At 35.4% G+C, this 25,442-nt stretch overlaps 1 protein-coding gene across 2 annotated transcripts in view; it reads right to left on the bottom strand.

The window, feature by feature from the left end:
* The window catches only part of RNLS (renalase, FAD dependent amine oxidase), a 278,163-nt gene that overhangs the window by 55,106 nt on the left and 197,615 nt on the right, over positions 1 to 25,442 (bottom strand). For both annotated transcript variants that reach the window (XM_068548151.1, XM_068548152.1), the window contains exon 5: positions 5,442 to 5,615. In XM_068548151.1, coding sequence (XP_068404252.1) covers positions 5,442 to 5,615 — 174 coding nt within the window. The remainder of the gene's footprint in view (positions 1 to 5,441; positions 5,616 to 25,442) is intronic.

A 25,442-nucleotide genomic window follows, 5' to 3' on the forward strand; every position in this document is an offset into this window, starting at 1 on the left:
ATATGGACAGCATCAGTTACATAATTGAATTACAAATGACTATGTCTATAACACAAAAAACACAATATTATGAATTTTGTAACTGGTTACTGCTTGTTATTTTAAGATGATGATTGCTATTTTATCTGAAAGCTCTGCTTCTGGAGTTGATATTTTAAAGAAAAAGCTTGAACTGGAAACCTGACAGTTTTTCATCATCCCAGGTCTTTTCCTTTCCTTTTCTCCCCCTCGTCCCTTTTTCTTCTCCCTCGTCCTTTTTTGTTCAACTTATAAAGTGTTACCTATCTGGATTGCATTTTCTGCAAATTTAAGGACAAATAATTGCACAACGTTTCAAATCCCAAAGCAGATATTTTGTGTGGTCAATTGCATGGCTATCGCTTAGTTGGAATAATCATGTACTCCCCTAAGTGAAGACAAGGTGACTGGATTTATGGCCCCAGGCCCATCCCAATTATTTACAGAATTTCATATTATGCTCCTATCTTTTATAAAGAGTTGATGTAACAAACAGTTATATGGAATAATCTTTCTGCATCTTTTGTAAAACAGCCTTTAAAGGCATTATGCATTATATTAGTGTTTGTTACTCAAGGATCCTAACAATACAATCCTTGCACGTATAAATTCCATGTGATGCAAAAGTTTGTTCACTTGTTTTCTTTTTGGATGAGTCGGATTGTTTCCTTTAATGAGATATTTAAAGCTATGTAATTATGGTCATTGGCCATCACATTTCTAGAGTTGCGGATTGTATTAATCCGTGTGGTAGGAGTGTGAGAGTAAAGGAGGAACACACAGGAGTGTCTTCCCTATACAGGAGATAAATGTCTTTCACTTGCCCACTGCTCCCTATGCCCCCTGCATGACAGACATTGCCAATTGTTGGTAGAATCCTCTTCTACTGAGTCTAGACACAGTCTTGGAATTGTTCTTAGTTTTTGCCCCAGGTGATGATTACCTGTTAAATGATTGGCACCTGTGTTGAAATCTATTTATCATCTATGTAGGTCTAATCTGCCTCTTTCTTAGGACTTATGCTAAGTGCTCCAGCAGAAACTGGCTAGATGTTCACCAACCCACTTTTTATTCTTCCTACATGCATGGGTAGACTACGATTCCAGCTTTCCTTCCAAATAGGTATGGCCACATAACTGTTCTAATCAATAAAACGTGACCCCTCCTGATATGTACCATTTCTAAGTCTAACCCTAAAAATATCCTATGTGCTCTCCTCCATTCTTTTTCTCATCCACTTCTTTGATTCCTATGAGCACAGTGACTCTATAAGCCACCTGCGGAAGCTGGTAGAGTCAAAGGGTGGAAGGAGTCTGGGTCTCTGAGTCACCTCTTTGATGAAGGCTACCTTCCAATCATAAACACCTGTTTGGGTCTTATGTGAAGAAGAAACAGACTTCTGTTATGTTCAGGCCATTAAAATTTTTGATTGTGTTTGTTACAAAACCTATTGTTACAAAACAAGGGTCATACAAGATCACATCATTAGCAAGTTTCAGAGCCAGAATCTGAATCTGAATCTTTTAAAGTCCAAATTCTTCCCACAGTGATAATCTTATTGATAATTTAAAATATTATCCATGTTAATGATAATTCACATGACCTTATTTCGGAACTTATTTCAACCTAAATTGTCTCCAGTTATAACCCTACCAAGTTTTGAGTTCATCTGCAACAAGTCTTCTTCCACCTCTAAAAAAACTCAGTATTTTCCCACTGATGACTTCAGGACTAGACTTCCCCATCCTCTCATCTGGCTTACAATTCCTGCCCAAGTACGAAGCATAAACGGTGACATCAAGTCAGGCTTTCTCAAGTGTGTCCTGGGGAACAATTTCTGTGGGACGTTAGCAGGTTTGGTGCCTAAATAAAATATTCCATCGTCAAGTACATTTGGGAAATTCTAGATTAAATAAAGCGAGAAGGTGTCTTCTCTATAGGAATATTTTTTAATAGGATAATATGCCCTGAGATTCTCTAAAATAGGGGTAAAGTCAGTAGCATTTTGCAAACTTATCTGATGACAGAGCCCCTTCACAAAGAGCATATCAAGGAACTGATGTTCCATTGAACACATTTTGGAAAGCACAAGCCTAAGTGTATTGGGTCATACCCATAATCACTGGTATGGGTCTAATACATCTTGGAATTTAGCCCCTCTGCCCAAGGAGACTTTTGTTTCTGGTTTGTGTACTGTCTATTCCTGACATTTGACAAATGATTACTTCTTGACCTTTGTCTGGTTTGGGCTACTAATCCTGTATCCTCTGGCTCTCTTCAAGACTTGACAACAGACTTTATTTTGTGGACAGTTCTGCCACCCTTTGTCTGTCTTGTTGCTGCCCTACCTGACAGAACACAAATGTTTCCCTTCATTGATTGTGTATATTTATAGTATTAATTCTTGGTTCAATCGAACACCCCAAATAAAGGGTAGAGTTGGGTAGTGTTAGTAACATAAAGAGACAATTCTTACTGGCCTACTTAAATATCAATGTCAATAAAATACAGTGGAGTTACACTATATGGACATTTATATTATGTGAATTCAAGTAGATATACTTAGCACCCTGGCCCCAGATAGTGAGAAAAAATAGTTTAAATGCAAGGCAGTTAGTTAGATTTTATGTTAGGGAATGCCATTACTGGGGGTCTCCCTATATTTTAAAACTTGCATAATCCAAAATTAATTTTTCATAAAACTGACAAAGGAAGGAAGGTATTTCTTTGCTGTCTGAAGCGGCACCACCATGGGCTGTAGCAAAAACATGGTTCCCAATTCACCTGGCCCTCAAGATTTAAAACTGTGTGATTGTTAATATAAAAAAAGATTCTTTTGGTATTTCTATTATTTCAAAAGCCACCAATCTTGTGAGAATTTATTAATATTTTTATGTTGTACTCTTTCAAATTTGCATAACTCTGATTTTATAAATTGCTACTACATAGTAGTGTGGGTGCTTTCACTCACCATCCCACTCCATTTGCACAGCGATTTAATCTGTTAGGAGATATGACTGCTATTTCTTTCTTTCCTGTGTGCCTTTCATAGTAGAAGATATCACTCTGTCCTATAAATGCAAACCAACAGTTTCATCTGGCCTCACCCGACTAAACTGAAATCTATTGAATGCTGGCAAAATGCTATACTGAATTTACTGAACATTATGTTAGTCTCCAAAATGTCACGTAGTTTTAAGATATTTTCAAAGATAATTTTGAATATACATGATTCTTCTCTTTATGTGCCAACTTTACAATTTTATCTCTCACAGAAGATGTGAATCTACTTGAAGATAATGGACATTATTTGTTGCCAACCCAGCATCCACTATTCCCTTCTTTCTTCCTAACAAACCCCTGTTTTAGTCAGGTATCTACCCTCATATGACTAAAGGGAAGATGATCCTGATACCAGTTCCAGGAGTAGATCTTGATTTCTCTAGGGTTGTAGTGGTAGTCCCACCCTCCTTGCCAGTGATTGGTTTCAGACTGGTTGAGCCACCCAGTTATGACCTATGAGATACAAGATAGTCAGTTGAGGGGTTTCTGGAAAGATTTCCTTAATTCTCAGAAAGGGACTGAGATAGTAATAGTCCCTCTTCTTCCTAAGCATGTTGCTGGGTCTGGATGTGACTCCAATAGTTATTGCCATCTTGCCACCAGTCCTCTGAGGATGTCAACATTAAGAGTGGAAGAGAGCAGAGATGGATAAACCCTAGGTCCTTGAAGATGTTGCTCTGTTATTGAATCAATCAGTCATGAAGTCTCCCCAACTTCTTCCTTTTAGATACTATTATCGGTTAGCTTGGGCTGCCATAGATTGGATGGCTTAAACAAAAGAAATTTATTTATCTCAGTTCCAGAGAAGGCAAGTCCAAGATCAAGGTGCCAGCTGATCTGGTTTCTGGTGAGGACTCTCTTCCTGGCTTGGAGACGGCCCGCCTTTTAACCTTCTCACTCTCCTCACATGGCCTTTCCTTGGTGTATGACCAAGAATAGAGTTCTCTCTCTTTCTCTTCCTCATTTTATAAGGCCAGCCTTACAATTAGGATTCCACCCTTATGACCTCATTTAACCTTAATTACCTCCTAAAAGCCCTGTCGCCAAATATAATCACATTGGGGGTTTAGGGCTTCAACATATGAATTTGGGGGGGTACAATTCAGTCCATAGCAGATAATATAACAAATGTCCATATGTTGTTTAAACAAGTTTAATTTGGTTTTTGTGTTATGTATTACTAAATATACCCTAACAGATGTCATATCTTATGAAGCAATACACAAAGGATAATGTCTAATTCATGACATATAACAGAAGATCAAGGGCTATTTTCCTTTTCTCAGAACAAAGCAGTTGTCGAGTTAAAAATGGTTAGTCCATTGCTGTTACAGGGCATTTCATGAACTGCTGATTGTACATATATGTGGTATCATGTTAACATAAACAGTCCAGCCCTTAGGGAGTTTTAAGTTATAAAAGAAACATTTTTCTAAGATCATGTGCTCTGATATAAAAACCATACTCCAGCCCAGTTCTATCATTATAAAGTTCTGGCAAGCCAAGAGAGGTTAGTTGGTGATTTTATCAGGCAAGACTTCTAACTAATGCTTGATGAAACCATCACTGCACCATAAAACACCGTAACAAATTGAAGTGACTATTCCTTTCAAGAATTTAGTCATTTTAGATCATTAACGTTTATTCCACAAAAAGCAATTTCTTAGCAATCACTACAATCCTACAAATAAGAATATACTTTCACCTTTATGCCTGAAATGAATCAGTTATGTTTATTCTTGCAATTCAAATCTAATTTTAATAACTATCTTCAACAAAGAAGGTGGAGTGTAGACTTTATCCCATTCTAGTAAAGCTCATATGAAACATTTTACCTATTATTTTAGTTACATTGTACACAAAGTAATTTTATGTAGTTTTCCAGATGAAAATTAAATAAATACAATTACATCGAAGTGAAGGATTTTCATAACATAGTAAAATTCACTTTTTATATCTAGCCTGGGAAGTGGAAAGAGCAGCACTCGTCAAATTTTAAAAACAAAACCAAACAAACAAAAGCAAACTCCACCGAGAAATAAATGATGAGAGATAAATTTGCATATAGGTGGATCCATATTAAAGCAATAAAACTTGGGCCATTTTGAAATCTTAAACCTTCTGACACTATTTTCATAAACTCAGTAATACAAACCATGTGGTGAATGATTTTCTGAAAAACTTTGCTGGTTTCGCTGTGTATTTTATTATTGGCCAAATGTGACATTAAATTTTATCCCCTGTGGCTTGGAGTTAAATGCTTGCTCTGTTCAGAATGGCAACACTCAATTAAACAGCATTTTTCATGATCTACACCCACCATTGTTACTGTATTTAAGGGAAATAATGGGGGTACTGACCTATATTGCGTTTCTTATTATCAATGGAGATGAAGCGAATGCAGGGATTACTGGTGATGTACTGCCCAGCCCAAGGGACATCAATCTTCGTGCCAGCTTCATAAAAGAGGCCCAGCGCGTAGCGAGAGGAGTAGCTCACAGACTCCAGTTGCTGCCTTTGGCATTCACTAATTACTGTGGAAGAAAAAGTACAGGGCATCAAACTTTAAATTATCATCCTTTCTTTTAGTACATCAAATACAAAACTCCTTTAAACCAGTTCCAACTGTTTCTACTGACTCCAGCTCACTTATGATGAATTTTGAAAGGTAATGTAAAATAGCATCAGCTCTAATTTCTTTGCAGAGTGATTACTGTCCGTGGCACACTTGTTTTCATCAAGCTGTAGGTCCAAACTCTTTAGACTGGCATTCAAGTCTCTCAAAATCTGACACCAAGTTGCTTTTCTAGCTTTGTGTCCTACTTATTATCCTGGGACTGGCTGGCAACATTATAGATTCCATGCACTGAGCAGGGTTTTTGCCAACACTTAGCACAAGCATTTCACCCTATCTTAACAACCGCCGTATAAGGTAGAATATTATTCCCATGTTACCAGTGAGAAGACTAATGCTCCATCTCTTATGGACCTCTTTAAGTTCTTCCATGTCATACAGTCATTTGTTTGCCTGTCATCTTTCTGTCAGTGGACTATCATAGTTTCTTTTCTGTTATAGTCCTCTACCCTATTAATCACAGAAATACAAAGGATGAAAGTATAAAAAGATAGAAAGGCAAACACAGACATGCACAGTTAGTTAAAATGTAGGAGGTAAATAATCAACAAATGGAAAGACTGGGAAAGGAATTAGGCAGGTTTGGGTTCAAATCCTGACTCTACCACTTACTAGGTAGGTGACCGTGGTCAAGCCACTTAATCTAATTACAGTCCTTTTGTCTGTAAGTGGCAAAAATAGTACAGGATGCATTAATCTGTTGTGAGGATTACATGAATAATGCATAGCACAGTGCTTGGCATATGATAAGTGTTCATTAACCATTTTTTCTATTATAGAGAGAAAAATATTTAGCAAAATGGGACAATGTTCCATCCTGGGATGAAGAATGAAAAGACTTCCCTCACGTTTTAATTTCCATATCCACTCTTCCTACCTTTAAGGGTCTCAGGGAGCTGCTTGTTCATGTACCACATTAATAATTTGGGTTTCAGAGAAGGCAATAGTTCTATTCTGAAGGCTTAAGTCAAGCCAGTTCAGAAATGGAGCATATGAAAAATTCCCATTTAATTGGTGAAAAATATCCTAATCTAAATCAGTAGGGATTGGCAAACCTCAAGGATGGGGGTAACTTTAGCTAAACCTTAGAGAAGTGGCTTTAGGAGGAAGAGAGAAAACAAGAAGGATACTCAAATTATTTAAGCACAGTAATAATCCTACACATTATCACAGCATATTCTTGGCTACAAAACATTTTTAGAACTAAGACCTCATTTAATGTTCACAAAAGCCCTGCAAGATTTACCATTCTAATTTTACATCTCTGTGAAGCTGAGATTCAGAGAAGTTAAGTAACTTGCCCTAGGTTACACAGCTTCCAAGTCTGTGCGGTCAAGATGAAGCTAGAATTCCCGCATCGGAGTCATGCCCATCTTCTTTACTCCACACTTCCCCTCCTGATCGGTAAGTCTGAGCTTCACAATGAACTTCAGCATTTCTTTCTCTTCTGACATTAATGGTTATTTTGCACTCAGAAGTAAAAGCCATCATTCCCTTTAACCATCATTTTCTGTCTTATTAAAAGATTTATCTACTTGATGAACAAATGATCTTTTGACACTGGCCTTGTTACACTCAATGTATCCTGGGCTTCATTTTATTATTTACTCTACTTTTACTCTATTATTTACTCCACTTTTAGAGTTATGGGGCCTGATATTATGCTGACTGCTTTCTGAGCTGGAGGAGGTGAAGGAGACTAACACTTGCAGTTGAGCACGTATTGTGTATTTGGGAGGTTATCACTAAGTTTCCCATTTTTTCAATTAAAAAAAGTAAACCTACAAAACAGTGAAGTCAGTTATTTAGCAACTGAAAGGGCCTAAAACTCTTTTTTGAAAATTTTCTTTTTTTCTTTTTACCAAAACCGAAGGGTCAACTAGGTTGACAACCAAACTGGACCTTTTCCTCCCCGCCACACACATTTACACATTTAGCTAGTTTTTAGACAAGCTGCCAAGTGGCAAATCCCACTGGGAAGACTTTGAAAAGGTAATTGATATCTATATAGAAACAGAGGTTAACCTTAAACACCCTTGTCTGCTTCAGGGGCTCTACAATTCATTCTGAGAACAGCGAGGTGAGACTTTTGACTGAAACAATCTCAACTTCTGAACATATTCATTTACAAAAAATTTACCTTCAGGGCCCAGAAAGTTTATAATTGTTACAGGACCTAACAAAATAGTTTTATTTCGTTTGAAAATTTTTTTAATGCAAAATGCTGGAGGGAGCAGCCCTAGGTCATATATTTGGATACATATATTTTGGCAAGAAAAATAATAGGTTCTTTACTATTGTGTATTCAAAAGGGCCATATATCCACAAAATAAGGTTCATATAAAAGTGCCTGATTCCAATATAATGAATCTTTACTTGGACGTCATCCTCATTTAATTCTGAACCACTAGGATTATATAATCTCTGTAATTATACACACACAAACACACATACATGTATTATATATATATATATATATATATAATATATTTTATGGCTATCTGATGTAAATAAAGTGGCTCTAAATTGCATTGAATGGGGTAGTTTACATTCATACTTCTGCCAATTAGGAGAACTGTCCTTATCCCATTCTCCTTGTGCCTATGCCTCTGTGTGCACACATGTATGTACATGTGGGTATGGGGGCGGGGAAGAACAGAGGGAGGAAGAGAAAGAGGGGGGAGAGCAAAACAGAAGACCTGAACTGTACTCCTGAATAACATCAAGTGAGTAATTTCATTTTTTTGTTTTCTAATGTAATTTCATTCTTTTAGTCTCCTAACATATAAAAGAGGGCTAGACATACATATTCTGTCTTATTTCCTATGTGGTTTGGTGATGATCTCATTCATTCATTCATTGCCTACTTTATGATGCCAGGTATCGTTCTAGATGTGAGGGATATAATAAAGAAAGATAAAGTTCCCTCTGTCAGACAGCTTACATACTAGTGGTGGAGAGACCAGTTATCAATAAATAACTAAGTAAATGGTACGTCAGTTGGTGATAAGAACTATAAAGAAAATTAAAGCCAGGTAAAGGGATAAGAGTGACAGGTCTGCGTAGTAAGGCTACTTTAAATAGGCTGTCAGGGATATATGTCTCCTCCGAGGATTTAATTATGATTGACAGGGGAACCATTACTACTGGTTATAAGCCAAGGACAGATATGACCTGGCTTCTGTTTTAAAAATTATCATTCTGGCTATAGGTGAAGATTGCAGGGATGCATGAGAGGAACTGGGGCAAACAGCTATTGCAGTAGTCTTAGATGGGAGGTAACAGTAGAGAAGGTCAGAAGTGGTTACATTTTGGACATAATGTGTGTGTGTGTGTGTGTGTGTGTGTGTACACATATGCATGTATAAATACATACCTTTGAATTATATATATTTTATAAATATATGTGTGCATGTATTATATATATATGGATGGCACATACACACACATACATATATATAATGTAATTTTAATTGAGGTTTAATATACCTACAGAAAAATATGCCTTGAATTTTCATAAAGTGAATGCACCAGTATAATCACCAGCCAGATTAAGAAACAGATCATTACCAGAACCCCAGAAGCTACCTTCTTCCTCCTTTACAGGTACTCCTTGCCAAGCATAATCAGTAATCCTGAATTCTAACACCATAGATTAGTTGAGCTGTTTCTGAATGTCACATAAGCGGAATGATGTTGTATGTCCTCTTTGTGTCTGGCTTCTTTCACTCAATATCATGCTGGTGATATTTTAATTGCTGTTACATGTAGCTGTACTTAATTCTCCTGTGGGATAGTATTGCTTGTATGTATCTACTACACTTTATCCATTCTACTGTTGATGGACATTTGGATTGTTTGCAGTTTTGGGTGATTACAAAGGTACTGTGAAGAACATATGTATGTGCTTCTCTTGGGTATATACTAGTATAGGAATTCCTGGATCGTGGGGTTCCCTTATGTTCAGCTCTGGTAGCTACTGCCAAATGGTTTTCTAAAGTGTACCAATTTGTACTCCCACCAAGGGTGTATGAAAGTTTAGTTGCTCTACATCTTCATCCACATTTGCTACAATCTGCCTTTTTAATTTGGGATGTAGTGATATCCCATTGTGGTTTTAATTTGTGTTCCATGACGACTAATATTTGGAAGCTTTTCCATGTTTATTTGGATATTCTTTTATGATTGCCTGTTCAAATCTTGGCTTATTTTTCTTCTGGGTTATCTGCCGTTTTCTTATTGCTACGTAGGAGTTCTTTATATATTCTGGGTATGAGTCTTATATGTGAATTATAAAAGCTTTTCCCCCCTCAGTAGCCTGCCTCTCTTAATAGTGTGGTTTGATGAACAGAGTTTTTATTATAATTTAGTACAATGTACCATTTTTTCGTTTATAGTTAGCCCATTTATGTTCTGTTTAAGGACTCTGCTTACTCCAGGGTCTTGAAGATATTCTCTTATTCATTTTCTCTCAGAGCTTTATTGGTTTACCTTTCATAGGATTTTGGATATATTTTGAAGATAAACCAGCCAGAATTCCTGTTGGCTTGAAAAGGTGGTGTGAGGGAAAGAGATCAAATGAGAATACATGGGACACTACTTCTCACCTACCCTAGTTAATAAACAACAACTTTGTTGTTCTATAATTTTAAAAGTTACAATATAAAAATAAGACACTACATTATAAGCAACTTGAGGAAAAAGACTGTGCCTCATGAGCTTTGTGTGTCCAGATCCCAGGACAATGACTGATGCAATGTGGGCATTCCATAAATAATGATAAATACATATCCATTTTAGAATATTTGGAAAGTACACATAGTTATAAAGAGGCAAAAGGGAAAATAATAATCACTATATTCTCATTACCCAGAGAAACAGCTATCAATATTTTGACTTTTTTCCTTAAACATGGCTGTGACCATATCGTACATACAATTTTATATACTGCATTTTACAAAATATCTCATTGTAAACATAATTTTTAATGCCCCCATACAATTTTAAGGAATGGATGTTGTGTAATTTGAATTTAACCATTTCATTAATGTTGTACATTTGTTTCCTTTTTTGTCCATTATAATTAAAGCTGTTATGTACATCTTTGTGCATAGATCTTTATTTACCTTTCTAATTATTTCCTTAAGACAGAATATTGGAAATGGAATTACTGTTAAATTGACATTCAGAAAGATGCATCAATTTACACTTCCAACAACAGTGTATAAAAGACCCATTTCACTGTTTCCTTGCCTGTGATTATTACCTTTTCTCTTGATAACTTAATAGGAAAAACAGATCTCATTTTAGTTTTAATATATATTTCTTTACCGACGGGACTAAACATTCTTTGTATATCTACTAGTGCACGTAGTCTCTTTTGGAAAAAATCTGTTCATGCTGTTCTGCTAATTGGTCTATTAAATTCTTCATGTTTTTAAGTTGATTTTTATCAATGGGTGATATAGAGATTCTCCATTTATTGTACATTTTAAAATTTTTCCTATGTGCTGTTTAATTTTTAGTATTGTATATGATATCATAATATTTATTTAGATAATCTATCTGTTTTCTCCCCTTCCTTCCTTCCTTCCCTTCCTCCCTTCCTTCCTTTCTTTCTTTCTTTCTTTCTTTTCTTTTCTTTTCTTTTCTTTTCTTTCTTTCTTATTTCTGAAGGTCTGTGTTTTCATAAAAAAAGTACTGCTCTCAACTGAATTTCTCCTTACCGAAGGCTGATGTTTTTTGGCATGACAATGAATATTTCAATATTCATAGTAAAACAAACACCTTTTAGCATTAACTTGGCATTCATTATCAATATTGTAGTTAATGGTAAATGTTCACATTGATGGTCACTCTGTGCTCAAAGCAGTAACCTCCTTCTAGAAGTTTTGTTGTTTATAGCCAGTTATAGAGGATTGCTAATTTCCCAATTTGCTACCATATATAAAGAATTTCAGCTCAGGGACAGTTGAAGTTAGGAAGTCAATTTGTATTATAATTATTTAAGCTCTGCATCAGGGGATACTGGCTGCTCTTGATTTGCTTATTATTGCTTTTATCTTTTATACTGAATTCCAAGAATGTCAACAAGTTTTATGCACAAATTCAATTCCTAATATTAGACCATCTAGTTCTGTGGGTACATGAAGCCAATAGTATTTTAGCCAGAGTAGCTGGTTTCTCTTTACTCAAAGTGGTTGTAGAAATAGTGTTGAAAGACCCATTTTCCATGAATAGTTCTCCTAGCAGGCCAGTAGAGTGTGAACTTTTACTATTCGTGAGTCACCCCTCTCGTGTACAAGCATCCCAGAGCCAGTCTTGTTTCACTTCACCTGGAATAAATTGAATGTTCACGTGGACTCTGTAGGTATAGAAGTCATAACTCCTGGAAGCACATTTTCAAAAATAGTTTTCTCAAGCAATAAATCTAAAGTTTATTGGGGACAGACTTCAGCAGTTATATCTATGTGGGATTTCCCCAGGGAAATATTTCTTTCATTCTGAGAGGTATCTTTGGAGTCAGAAAAATTTGGGTTTGAGTTCTGGCTCTGACACAGAATCTGTGTGATCTTGGTCAAATTGCTTAATCCCTCTAAGCATCTGTTTTCCTATAAAATGAGAATGATAACAGTGCTGGCCTTAAAGGATTGTTAAGAAAATTAAATGAGATAATATCAAGTGCTTAGCACAATGCCTGGCAAATAAGTGTATTGCAAAAACCCAACACTACAGCTCTTGAATTTAAAAGCCTTTAGAGGTGTCTATATGTATAACATACTTTATAAAAAGTTTTTAAAAAGCCTTTAGAGGCAACATCCTAAGTTTCAAGCATATCAGGATACTACTAAATCAAAGATATCTCTTTGGTAAGTGGAGTATACATACTGGATACACTTCACTTTTCAGAGCAGAGGGTAAAAAAAAAACAAAGCTTTTCTTTGAAAAGTAAGGAGTATTAAAGATGCTAAAACCATTTCAGATAATAGTTTTTGAAAAATAAAATAAATTGTGGGCTTTTTAGCTATCTAATTTAGAATGCTGACTGTTTCAAAGATTTATATTTTGAAAGGAATGAAAACCTATATTTTGTGTCATCATTATTCTAGTATGCTGGCATTACATTTTCTTAATCCTAATCCTATCCCAGGATTATATAAAAATGAAAGGTGCCAAACAAATAGACTTCTCTGTATTGTCTTTTGGTCACTTAATAAAAATATACTGATTAAAAATTTTGGATTAAGCTGGTTTCATGCTCACGTGTTTAGGGAGAATGCTAATCATTATCTGAATACAAATTTTAACAGGTGCATTCCATCTAGTTGCTACATGTTGCTGTTTTTTGGAAGTCATTAGAACACAATAAAAATCATAGGCATCTTAGGACAATTAAGTTCATATCTAGTAAGAGAAGTTTATCATGTTTCCCAAATTTTGTGGGATCCTAAAATCAATGCATTAAGTGGCATTAAAAAGGGAAGAAAAGAAAGATACTTCCTACTCGCACTTCACCAGATGAATCAGAAAGTGAAGGAAATGTAAGAATTTAGGTGCTGACGTTTATTTGTCCCGGTGGGCATTCCAGAGTTGTGAGGTATTTGAGGGGATAGATACTAAATGGCTGTCTGGGTCAATACTGCCTTAATGAGAACATTTGCACTTCTCACAATTGTAAAGTTTCCTTCCCCTCATTTTGGTGACCAGTTATACCACTATAAATGTATTCGGTTTTTTGAAGTTCACAGGGTATTAATATGTTGGAATATTATGTAAATTTAAAGAAGTCATAAACAGCATTTATTGCCTTGGTAAAAAAAATTCCATAAAACACTGAGACATAAAGATACTAAAGTTTCTAAGATCCAATAATACTTAATTGATCGTGACTTTATCTTACTTTGTGGTAAAAATAAAAATAAACAAGGCATTGTTTTAGGAGCAAGTTCTTAGGCTTCCATGATTAAATAGGCACGTCTGCTATAAAATGTCTTTGCAGTACTGTGAAAGCCCAAACTGTTAGTGCTGTTACCAGCACTGGTGATGAATCAGGTTCCCTCCCCTCTCCCCAGTGATCCAGGAGGGATTTTTAATCCCTGCTGTCTCCCATCTCTCTTATCATAAGGAACAATCTGTCAGGGACAAGAAAACATTGTTTTCTCTCTGGTCTCTGTTTCTGCTTTCTTGCCACTCTGTGAAAAAGAGCACTTAGCTATACAGATGTGCCTGTAGTTGGCTCTTTATAAAGTCTTTGACTTTCTTGCAATCATATCAAGTCTCTGCTGTTTCACAAACTCACTACCCACCCTCCTCTTTCTCTGGATGGAGGTTCTGTGAAACTAAAATGATAGTCAATTTTTTCTATAGCAACTAGTTCTAACCATGGGATTAGAAAAATAAACATTTTTTAATGTAGAAGCTGTTTCCTGAAAGAACGTGGGATTATTTAACTCAAGCATTGTTTACTGTAAATCCACTATGCATCCAGCACTATGCCATTCACCATAAAATACCTCTTAACAAAACACTTAGAAGACTAGGATAGATTTTGGACTGAGACATTAAATAATTTTACCCTGGCTATTATCAATTTTATCCCTGGGAACCTTCTTTTTGAATTTCAGAATAGAAATGTGATTGGCTTTTCCTGTTTTCTTTGCAGAACACGTACAGTAAGTCTGGAAACCACAGTAATGTTGGAAAATGCTTGCCTTGTTTCCATACATTCTAAATTTTTAGACTATTATGCCATCATTCTTATTGTAGGAAAAGTGCTGAGTTTCAGATGAGAAAGAATATAATAATAAAGCATTGTGTGTACTCTTATACAAAATGTCACAGAATATCATACATATTTTACAGCTGCTCTTCCCAGCCTATCCATTTAATTACTTTATGGCCATGCCATTCATGAGCAATATAGTCATTCTAAAATTCATAACAGTAAAAAATTTATTACATGTCACCTCATATTTTTATACAGATATATATTTTTATATTTATGGCTAGAGTTAATTTATACAGGGGCAATGACTTGGAGAATTAATATTGTAATTCAAAACTTTCATGGTTTTAGAAATCAGAAAGCAATTATTTGCAAGGATCTGGAATCTGCAGTATTAAGGCAAAATGTCAGAGTCTGATGGTGTAAGCTCTAGGACACTCAGAAATATGTTCACCTTGTACTTGCCAAATCCGCTAGCATCTTTTCTGTTTACATAATAACAACTCCCCACAATGCTTAGCTAAAGCCAAAGCAAATAAAGTGGACTTGGGAAAAAAACTGTAAGTGGCACCAGACTTCATTTAGTGGAAGCCTACAGCATTTTACTTATTTTAAAACCAGCATACTCCCATAACTAACAAAAATCTCAATTTGATGAAAAGCACAATTGTTTAAAAAGTTTTTTTGTTAATTTACCGGTAAAATATTGTTCATTTTTCTTTGTTATCTTTGTTTTGTTCCCATTTAAGTTTTTACTGCCAGGTTTCAATCATTTCCCCCTATTTCTCATCTTACCTTCACATCACTGCGAATGTTTAACATGAAAGATTTGACAGAGGTTATCCTTAACTGAACACTTGCATTTCTGAGCCTCAGCAAAAACCTTTCTGTCTATAAATAAGTGCATATCAATATAATGTGATACACATATTTCTCCTTACTGAGCGTCAGTTTCCTCAATCTGTTAAGTAGTGGTACGACCTAGCTTAAAGGTTGTTATGAAGATTAGAAATTTTGTTCTAAATATTATTTTAAAAAGTTTTAGAAGCTTTATATTCTAAATATTATAAAATTATATATATATACTTGGCACAAAATAGGGATAAATAAAAAGTAATAATAACAAGTATTGTTCTTGTTCTTGTCGCAGGGAAAGGGATTAACAAGATAGCCTTAACTGATATAGAAAGGTACAGGAAAGTATAGGAAGATACAATTGTTAAAAGGACATTTAGAAGTGGGAGCAAGGAAGGAAGAAAACAAAGACTTTTCCTAGCTCATCTTTGGAAAGATATAACTTTTATAGCCAATTTTATAGCCTCAAGGTGTTTGCTTCTGATCTATAACTTAACTTCATTTATGCACTATTTTATCAAATTTATTAAAAAAATTTTTTACCAGGTATGGGTTTTTACTAGGTATCTGTAATTAATCAAAGTTAGTATATAATTTAAATCTAATACAGTTAACCAAAGTACCTCTATAGCCTGGAACATAGTAGGTAGTTTTCTTCCTTCTTATGACATATTCCAGACTCATGGTTCTACCATTTGTGGTCAGAAACATAAATTCCTCCTTTGCTTTCCTGTCCTAACACACCCACCTCACATACCTGTTTACTCTTTGCTTGCAGGTAAATGTGTACATCTGCTAGGGCGTGGTCTCCGTGATGGGATGACAAATGGGATCTTATTGTATTATTTAAAGAGCAAATTCCAAAGAGCAACTCTTTCTCCACACCTGTCTCTGCTTAGGGACATTAAAATGGAGCCAGTCTCATTGATTACAAGGAAATTTAGAGTAAAATTATTGCATTACTTGCTGAAATCTTTTCAGACATATCTGATTTCACCCTAGGTTATGGATATCTCATGTATATGAGAATTCAATTGTAGATCCTTTTTCCATGCTTCCACCGACCCACCTCGCCTTCACCTCCAGCTTAGGCAGTACACATGCTATCCTGGTTAGATGGACACCTGATGGCTTACACTTGCCACCTCCTTTCCTCTACTACAAACCCAAAGCACCTCCTCCCACTAGCCCTCCTCCTCATCCAAGTTGTCCTGTGATCTCTTCTTAGGTCACCAACTGCCTTCTCTTGTCTTTCTCTTTTATTCTATTTATGAACAAGACATGGGCCACTACCACAATAACAGAACAGGATAATTCCTTGAGCCCCATTTTCAATAAATTGAAAATGGCTTTAATAGTTGGTGATGGAAGGATAAGGAAAGCCACATGTTTTGTAGAGATATTAGAAGTAGTAAACGATCTAACTTGTAAGAGTTCCCTGGAGCCCCCTTCAGAATCTCACAAATGACTCCATCTACCTCCTCATCTGGCTTTTCCTCAATAACCAGTGTCCAATATAAATAGAACAATTGTACTGTTCTCTATTGTATTTGAGCAAATGAATAGTATTTCTATTTTATTAATGGTAAATAAGTTTTTGTGGGCAAGACTGAGAGCTATAGCAGATTAGAACATTGTTTCTATAAGAATACACATTCCTAATTCAAAACAACCAGATTACCAACAGAGAGTTTATACACTAAGAACTGCCTGGAGTGGGAACTGATTTACGCTCTGGTTTCTCACTCAGTATCAATTTTACTATGCTAGCTTGTCCTCTTTGAAGATGCAGGGACATGGTACAAAAGGAGAAAATCAGAATACTCAGCCCATAAAAAAGTTAATTCACCTCTATTTCGAGTAATGCATATTGAGAAATTGAATTGAATGATGCAGTGAATAAAATATTTATTTCTTATATGTAATATAGATGAATCAATGTCACTCTGAGAAATTTAACTTTTTAATTTGCTAACTTGGTATTTGTATTTTACCAGCAAGTGCAAAAGAATAACCTATTATTCTCTTGCAAGTGTCCAAGAGATGATATTGTGGGGAAAGCAGCTCCAGCTTTTACTCCAGGATGGCTGGAAAAAGCAGGCACTCTTCATTTTTCTTTGCTAGTCCCTGAATCCCCTGCATTTATTTCTATGGTGCCAAGAACCAAAATCATGGTGGGATTATGAATTTGCATAACAGTATATACAGCAATCCAGCTGTATGAAATTAATGCAAATCTTCTGCTATGTACCGTGTAGTTAACTATACAATTAACATTATGTAAATATCACAGGTACAGTAAATAAACATAAAATCATACATTTACATTAATAATATTAAAAGAACACAGATGGCTTTGGTAAAGAACATAAAACATTTTCTTTTTGGAAAAAAATTTTCTCTGTTCTAATAGTCATGGTAAAAATACTACCCTATATGCTAATGCACTTAACAGGTAAAAAAACAACATAATACTTTAAACTTCACCAGAAATAGCAACCCATTAGTTACAAATCATTTATTAAACTTAAGAAACTCTTTTATATAGGAAAATTCTCTTGAAGCAAAATGATATTTGTATGGCTTATTAAAATCATAAAATTATCTGCATGAGTTTCTTGCTTTCTTGAATACAATTCAAAAAATTCTTTAAAAAGCTCAAATACAAAATAAGGTGTATTCTGCATGTTTCTCTCTCTCTCCCTCCCTCTCTCCTCTCACCCCTCTCTCCTCTCTCTCTCTCTCACACACACACACACACACACACACACACACACACACCATTTTTGTTATTCACTTCTAAACTTAACTCCAACTGTAAAATACGGGGGAAAAATGCAATTTTATGTTCAGTAGTGCGTATGCTCCAATGTTGAAGAGTGAGTTAAATTAAGGACAGAGAATTTCTTTGCTTTTGTTTACTTAAATGTGAAAATGTATAGCTATTTAAGTGGAGTGTGCAAAATTAGTAATTTTTCATATTCTAATAAAATGGCCAGTTTTTAATAACATTTTGAGCAATGAAGAAATTCATCCAAGACCAAGTTGTTTTTTTTTTTTAAACTAGGGAAAAACAGAATGATAAAATTTAGCCTAATGTTTTTATTTTTCTTATCTTCCTTTTTATCCGCCCCCTCACTCTTTCTCCCAAAGAATGAATGAAACTGGGAAGAATTATCAATCTGTTGTGTGTAAATGGTCTCAAGTTATCTGATTTGCATTTTCCTGATAACCAGTGTGGCAGATAGATTTTCCCAAAATGGGTGCAACGATATCTCCCATCCTACATTCTCTTTTTACATCCCTTCTCTCAAGAGGTAGGGTCTATGTGCCCTTGAATTTGAGAAAGCTTGTGACTTTTGAACTAGGTCATAAAAGATAATACAATTTATGCCTGGTTCTCTTGGGATGCTCAACCTTGGAACCCAGCCACCATGTTATGAAGAATCCCAGGCCACTTGAGAGGGTACGTAGGTTTCTGGTGGACAGTTCCAGCCTACACCAGCATCAACTCCCAGACATAGGAATGAACATGCCTCCAGAAGATACCATCCCCCAGCTGTAGAGTCACCAGCCAGCTTTTGAGTCTTTCCAGCTGAGATCCCAGACACTGGAGCTGAGGCAAGCTGTCCCCATTGTAATCTGTCCAAATTTCTGACCTGCAGAGTTGCCGACATAATACGACGGTTGTTTTATCACTAAATTTTGGCGTGGTTTGTCACACTGCAACAGAAAACTGCAACAACCAGGGAGGTTGATCATCTTTTCATATGTTTATTGACCATCTGCATTTCTTCTGTGAACTTTGCCTTTTGAGTCCTGGGCTGTTTTTGTCTTGTTTATATTTTCTGCATATAATCCTACATCTGTTATAGATATTGTAAATGTATTCAACCAGTTGCTTCTAGGTGATAGGAAAGTTTGCGTTTTATGTAGTCAAATCTTTCAGTTCATTTTCTTTTTTAATTTTGAGATCTTGTAGCTTCAAGGTAAGGCTTTCCCAAATGAAGATTATAAAAATATTCTATATTCTCATCCAGTAATTTTATACCTTTATTTATGACTAACTTTTTTTTTAAATTGAAGTATAGTTGATTTACAGTATTGTGTTAGTGTCAGGTGTACAGCAAAGTGATTCAGTTTTATATATATATTTATATATGTTATATATATAAATATATATATTGTAATAACCTATAATGGAAAATAACCTATAATGGAAAACAATCTGAATATTTATATATATAATATATTATATATATATAATATAATAACCTGAATATTTTATGCATATATTTATATATATATTCAGATTATTTTCCATTATAGGTTATTACAAGATTCTGAATTATGACCAACTCTTCAATCCATCTTTAATTTATTATTTTATATGGTATGAAGTAGGGGAAATTGAACTCCTTTGAAGTGGATAGTCAGTTGTCTTTATACCATTTATTTAAATAATCCATTCTTTATCCACTGATTTGGAATGCCTCTTTTATCAACTAAATTCTTAAACATATGACTATTTCTGGACTCTATTCTGACTCACTGATCAATTTGACCATTTCTATACAAATGCCATTTTATTTTAATTTCTATAGCTTTTTGGTATGTCTTAACATCTGACAGAGCAAGTAACCTAGCCTGGTTTATTCCCCATGCCTCCTGACACTCCAAATTTCTTGGTGAATTTTAAACATTTCATCATTCAGATGAATTGCGGAAACAACTTGCCAACTGTCTTAAGAAAATTGTTCTGAGTTTATAGATTAATGTGGGGCTAAATGACATTTATTGTATTGAGTCTCTTCTTGACCATGAATATGGTATACTTCCTTATTCATCCAGGTCATCTTTTAGGTCCTTCAGCAAAATTTTAGTGTTTTCTTCATCCAGTCATGCACAATCCCTTGTTTGATTTATTTCTAGGTAGTCTACTGTTTTTGTTATTCTTGAGGATAGAAGTTTTTTTTAAATATTATATTTTCTAATTGGTCATTGCTATAGTATAATAAGAATACTGAATTGTGTATGTGTGTATTTATACATATATGTATCAAAATATATTTTATATTTCTTATATTTAGCTTTCTTTTCTTCTATTTACTACTTTATTAGTGTAATAGGTTTTCAGTTGATTCCCCTTGAATTTCCCCTTGAATTATAAATGACCATCATGTCATCTACAAATAATGACAGGATTACCTCTTCCTTTCCAAAATGTATATCTTCAATTTCTTTTCTTTGCATGATTGCATTGGCTAGTGTCTCCTTTACCAGTGCTTCTTGAACTTTAATGTGCATGAAAATCATGTGAGGATCCTGTTAAAGTGCTGCTTGTGATTTTAATGAGCTGCCAAGTGATGTAGACCACATTTTGAGTGACCAAGTCCTCTACCCTGTTAAGTAGTAGTGATGATACTGGTCTCTGTGTCTTACTTATGACCTCAGTAAGAATTCTAATTATCTGCCCCATTTATGTAGATGAAAAAATTTAAATATATTAAGGACCTTGCCCATGTGGCAAACGTCAGAGCAAGGCTCAGCCCTAAATGAGCAAGTTCAAAGCATTTGTTCTTAATATTTGCTCTACACTAACTTTCTGTGATAAAAGAAAGATTAGTATATGTCTAACAGAACCCGTTTTAAAATGCAGATCATGTATCATCTACTCTAGAAAATTTTGCATCAAATTTTTTAATTAACTTTAACATTTAGTTACTTAGAACAGGGGTTGGTAAAAGATACCCCATGGCCCATATCTGACCCCTACCTGTTTTTGTATAGTCCTCCAGCTGAGAATGGTTTTTAGATGTTTAAATGATTGAAAAAATCAAAACAAAAATAATGTTTTGTGACAAATGAAAATATATGTATTCAAATGTTGGTATCCATAAATAAAGGTTTATTGGAATGAGCCATGCTCATTTTTTTACCTATTGTTCATTGCTGCTTTCCTCCTACAGTGGCAGAGTAAGTAGACTGGTCGTGATATAGCTGGTATAGGTTGCTCTTATCACTTTGTGGTGCTGCTTAGGTGCACTACAAACCACACTGATGTACTTATGATTTGACTTTAAGTGCCATGCTGTATTGTGACCTCTTTTATTATTATTTTTAAATTACCACTGCATACTCATCATGTCCAAATAAGAAGAGAAATGTCAACTTCAAATGGCAAGTAGAGTGGTGTGTGGATGATTCTGTTATCAAATTAGATGGCAAAGCATTGTGCTTATTGTGGAATGATACTACAGCTATGCTAAAAAATATGCTTAGGCAATACTAGATTTAAATACTAATCACAACTCACAGGAAAGCAATTGGTCATAAAATCAAAGAAGTTTAGATGGACTATCTCATCACAGCAGAATTTTTTTTTCTTTTTTTACAAAAATAAAAAGTGAAAATGAGGCTTCAACCAAAGCAAGTTTCTGACTGTCTCCTTTGTTTCCTAAGCAAGGAAAGCTATTTGCTGATGGTGAGTAAATTAAATTGTGTTTGACTGCAACAGTTGAAGAAATTGTCTAGACAAAATAAACTTGTTTAAGACTTGGCTTTCCAGGGAGAACAGTTGCTTGAAGAGTTCAGAATATTGGGAGCAACATCAATAGTCAATTAAAATACAAGGCAGGGACTTCCCTGGTGGTCCGGTGGTAAAGAATCAGCCTTCCATTGCAGGGGACACGGGTTCGATCCCTGGTCAGGGAACTAAGAGCCCACATGCTATGGGGCAACTAAGCCCACATGCCGCAACTACAGAGGCCACGCACCCTGTAGCCTGCGCACCACAACTAGAGAGAAGCCCGCACTGCACTGAAAGATCCTGCATACCTCAACTAAGACTCGACACAGCCAAAAAAATAAAGACAACAAATAAATATTTAAAAAAGAAAAAAAAAAACAACGCAAATTATTTTGGGTGGTTTTGCCTGGCTCTTGATGAACTGACATATGTTACTGATACTGCTCAGTTGTTATTTATTTAAAGAGTCAATCCTGTCTTTGAAGATACTGAACAATTATCTTCTATGAACTGTCTGCATTGTAAAAACTATAGGTGAGAATATTTTTGAAGAAATTGAGAGAACACTAATTCAGTATAACCTGAAGGAGAATCTTCTAAGATGTGTTCCAAATGACGGTGGTAAAAATATCTGTTCTTAAGCAGAAAAAAGGCTTAGTTATACAAATTTACAAAGCTTATGAACTTGTAAGGCATTTTAAACCTATGGATATTCATTGTATTATTCACAAGACGGTGGTTTGTGGAAAATATTTAAATATACCACGTATAATTGAAACAGTGTTAATGGTGAGCTTCCTTTATTTTTGTAGACTTAACCATTATAAATTCTGTAAGTATTTATCAGAATAGAATCTAAATCTGCTATTTCTATACTATATAGCAGATTAGTTGCTGAGCAGTGGTAATTTTTTTGTGATTTTTTTGAGGGCCAAGGTTGAAATTTTTGTAAATGGTATGTGCTACCATCAACTACTATCATTGGACATTGAATGGATTTGGAAATAAGCTTTTGTTGAAGAATTGATACTGCTTCTTAACAAATAAAACCTAAAATTACAAGGCAAATCAGCACTTAAAAGTAAAACTTATACTGTAGTCATTTCAATGACAATTAATGCTGTTTGAATCACATGTAATGTCAAGCTGCTTTATACATTTCTTGTGCTGTCAAAAGTTAAAAAAAGCAAGGCCTCCATTTCCACATAAATATGCACCAGATATATTTTCTGAGTTCAAACTACAGTTCCAGCGGCATTTTTTTGGACCTTGATGCAAGTGCAAATGAAATTTCCATATTTCAAAATCTACTTAACTGTGCAATTGAGGAGCTTCCACCTACCCTTCAATTGGAAGTAATTAATTTAATGACATGCTAAAAGGCAAATATCAGGAGACGAATCAGATAGAATTCTTTAAATGCCTTCCAAGCAATGAATGTGCTCAATTAAAATCATATGCTCATAGACAGATATTAGTATTTGGCAGTACCTATCTGTATGAAAAGACATTTTCAAAAATGAAATATGTAAAATCTCATTATGAATCAGCATTAACAGATGGACATGGGCAACTGATTCTTATGACAGGAAACACTAACTTTGAACCCCAATTAAGTGAAATGTTATCCATCCTCCACAATAAAAGAATTCCCTTCTTCTCATTAGGAGACCTATAGTACAGAAAATTGTACTCAGTTATTATTATTAAATTTTCAATTTTTAAAAAAAAGATTTGTGGAAATTTGTTCTTTCTCTTGTTATGAAACTGCCTAAATAATATGCTTGATTTTGTCTCTTGGACTGCAAAGACCAATATATTTACTCTCTAGCCCTTACAGAAAAATGTTGCCAATCCCTGACCTAGAATATTCTCTTATGTCTCTTGTCACAAGTGCCAAGTAAAGATAATTCTCAAAATCATTTTATAAGCTCATGTGTGTTGAGTGCTTACTATGTACAAAGCTTTTTCCTTGTGAGCGAGGCACTATTATTTCCAATTTATGGCATGGAGCTTTTCCTAACATTGTGTACGCTAATAACTGAATTAACCATGATTAAAATCTGGTGTTCCTGGCTGCAAAGCCTAGGCTGTGTGACCTTGGGGAAATTACTTAACATCTCTAAACCTCAGTTTCCACATCTGTAAAATGAAGATTATAACTACAGTATCACCTATATCATAGGGATGATTTAAGTATTACATTAATATATGGAAAGCCCTTAGAATAGCTCTAGTGGAGAGCAGTCAGAAATGGACTGAAGGTCCAATAACAGGAAAAAGATCAATAAAATAATTTATTCTTTACAAGGAGCTGATGGAGAATAATTCCCAATTCAGCTGGCAATTAGAGCTTTTCACTTATTACAGAATCTGTGCTATTGGTAGAGATTTGTCAAGAAAAAAACCCTAATATATTATAAACATGCAAAAACTAAACATTACATTTAAATCTGACTAGTCGTTGGGAAAGCCAGTTGGGTTGGGGTCATACCTGGCTTATTCTAACCTTTGCTACTTATTAGCTGTGTGACCTTGGCCAAGTCACTCAACCTCTTTGATCCTCAGTATTCTCCTTTGTAAAATGCAGATTATAAATAGCTTACCATTCAGGAATGATGTGAGGATTAAAAAAAAAAAAATCATGCATCAAAGTACCTAATACAAGGCTTGGTATAAGAATGAACTCAGTAAATGCTAGTTCATTTCTCTTGGCCTTTCTAAATTGATCCAAAGCAAAACTAAACAACAAAATCAACCAAAGTGAAAAATTCCAAACAAAAAAACCCCATCTTATTGATTGGGTGTTGGAGGATTGGGAGACTATTGGGAAGGAAAAAAATGAAAGGACCCTGCTAGAGCTGCCAGATAAAATACAGGACATCCAGATAAATTTGAATTTCAGCTAAACGCCAATTTTTTTTTTTTTTTTTTTTTTAGTATAGGTATACCCCAAATATTGCATAGGGCATACTTATGCTAAATAAATTATTAACTGTTTATCTAAAATTCAAATGTTACTGGGTGCCAGGTATTTTTATTTACTAAATCTGACAGCCTAGACATGACAGAATTTAGTAAGAAACCTCTTGCCCTGCACAGCCAACCACCCCCAGAATTCAAAAGAGCCGACTGTGTTTCCAAGTCTCTAACTGCAAAAGCTTCAAGGAAAAGGTTGACCCCACCCTCTCTGTCTGTGCCAAGCAAGCAAAGGGCCCAGACGGGAACCCCCATGTGACCGATTCTGCCTCCTGCGCGCGGCTCCGTGGGAGCTGGAGCAGAGGCTGCTGGGAAAACCGTGGCAGCCGGCCCACTGTCCCCTTGGGTCCCTCTGCCCCAGGCTTTCTTTCGGGCGGGGCCCTGCGGTTACAGTGCGGTGACTCTTTGTCACTGCACCCCTGCCACGCCCCACTTAGTCCACCTGGAGGTGGGGGCGGGGTGAGGGAGAGAGAAAACAGGTTGGAGGAGGAAAGAAAAGGCTTATCAATTTAACATTTTTCTTCGCTGGGTTGTGCTTTGCTGTTCTGGTCTGCAAAACTTTAATTATTACTTTGATGCAGGGTGGCTGCCGATTGTCATTGCCAGGCCTGATTTAGTAGCCTGCTTGCACCAAGTCC

This window comes from Eschrichtius robustus, chromosome 7 (genome assembly GCF_028021215.1).
Source record: "Eschrichtius robustus isolate mEscRob2 chromosome 7, mEscRob2.pri, whole genome shotgun sequence".
NCBI lineage: Eukaryota > Metazoa > Chordata > Mammalia > Artiodactyla > Eschrichtiidae > Eschrichtius > Eschrichtius robustus.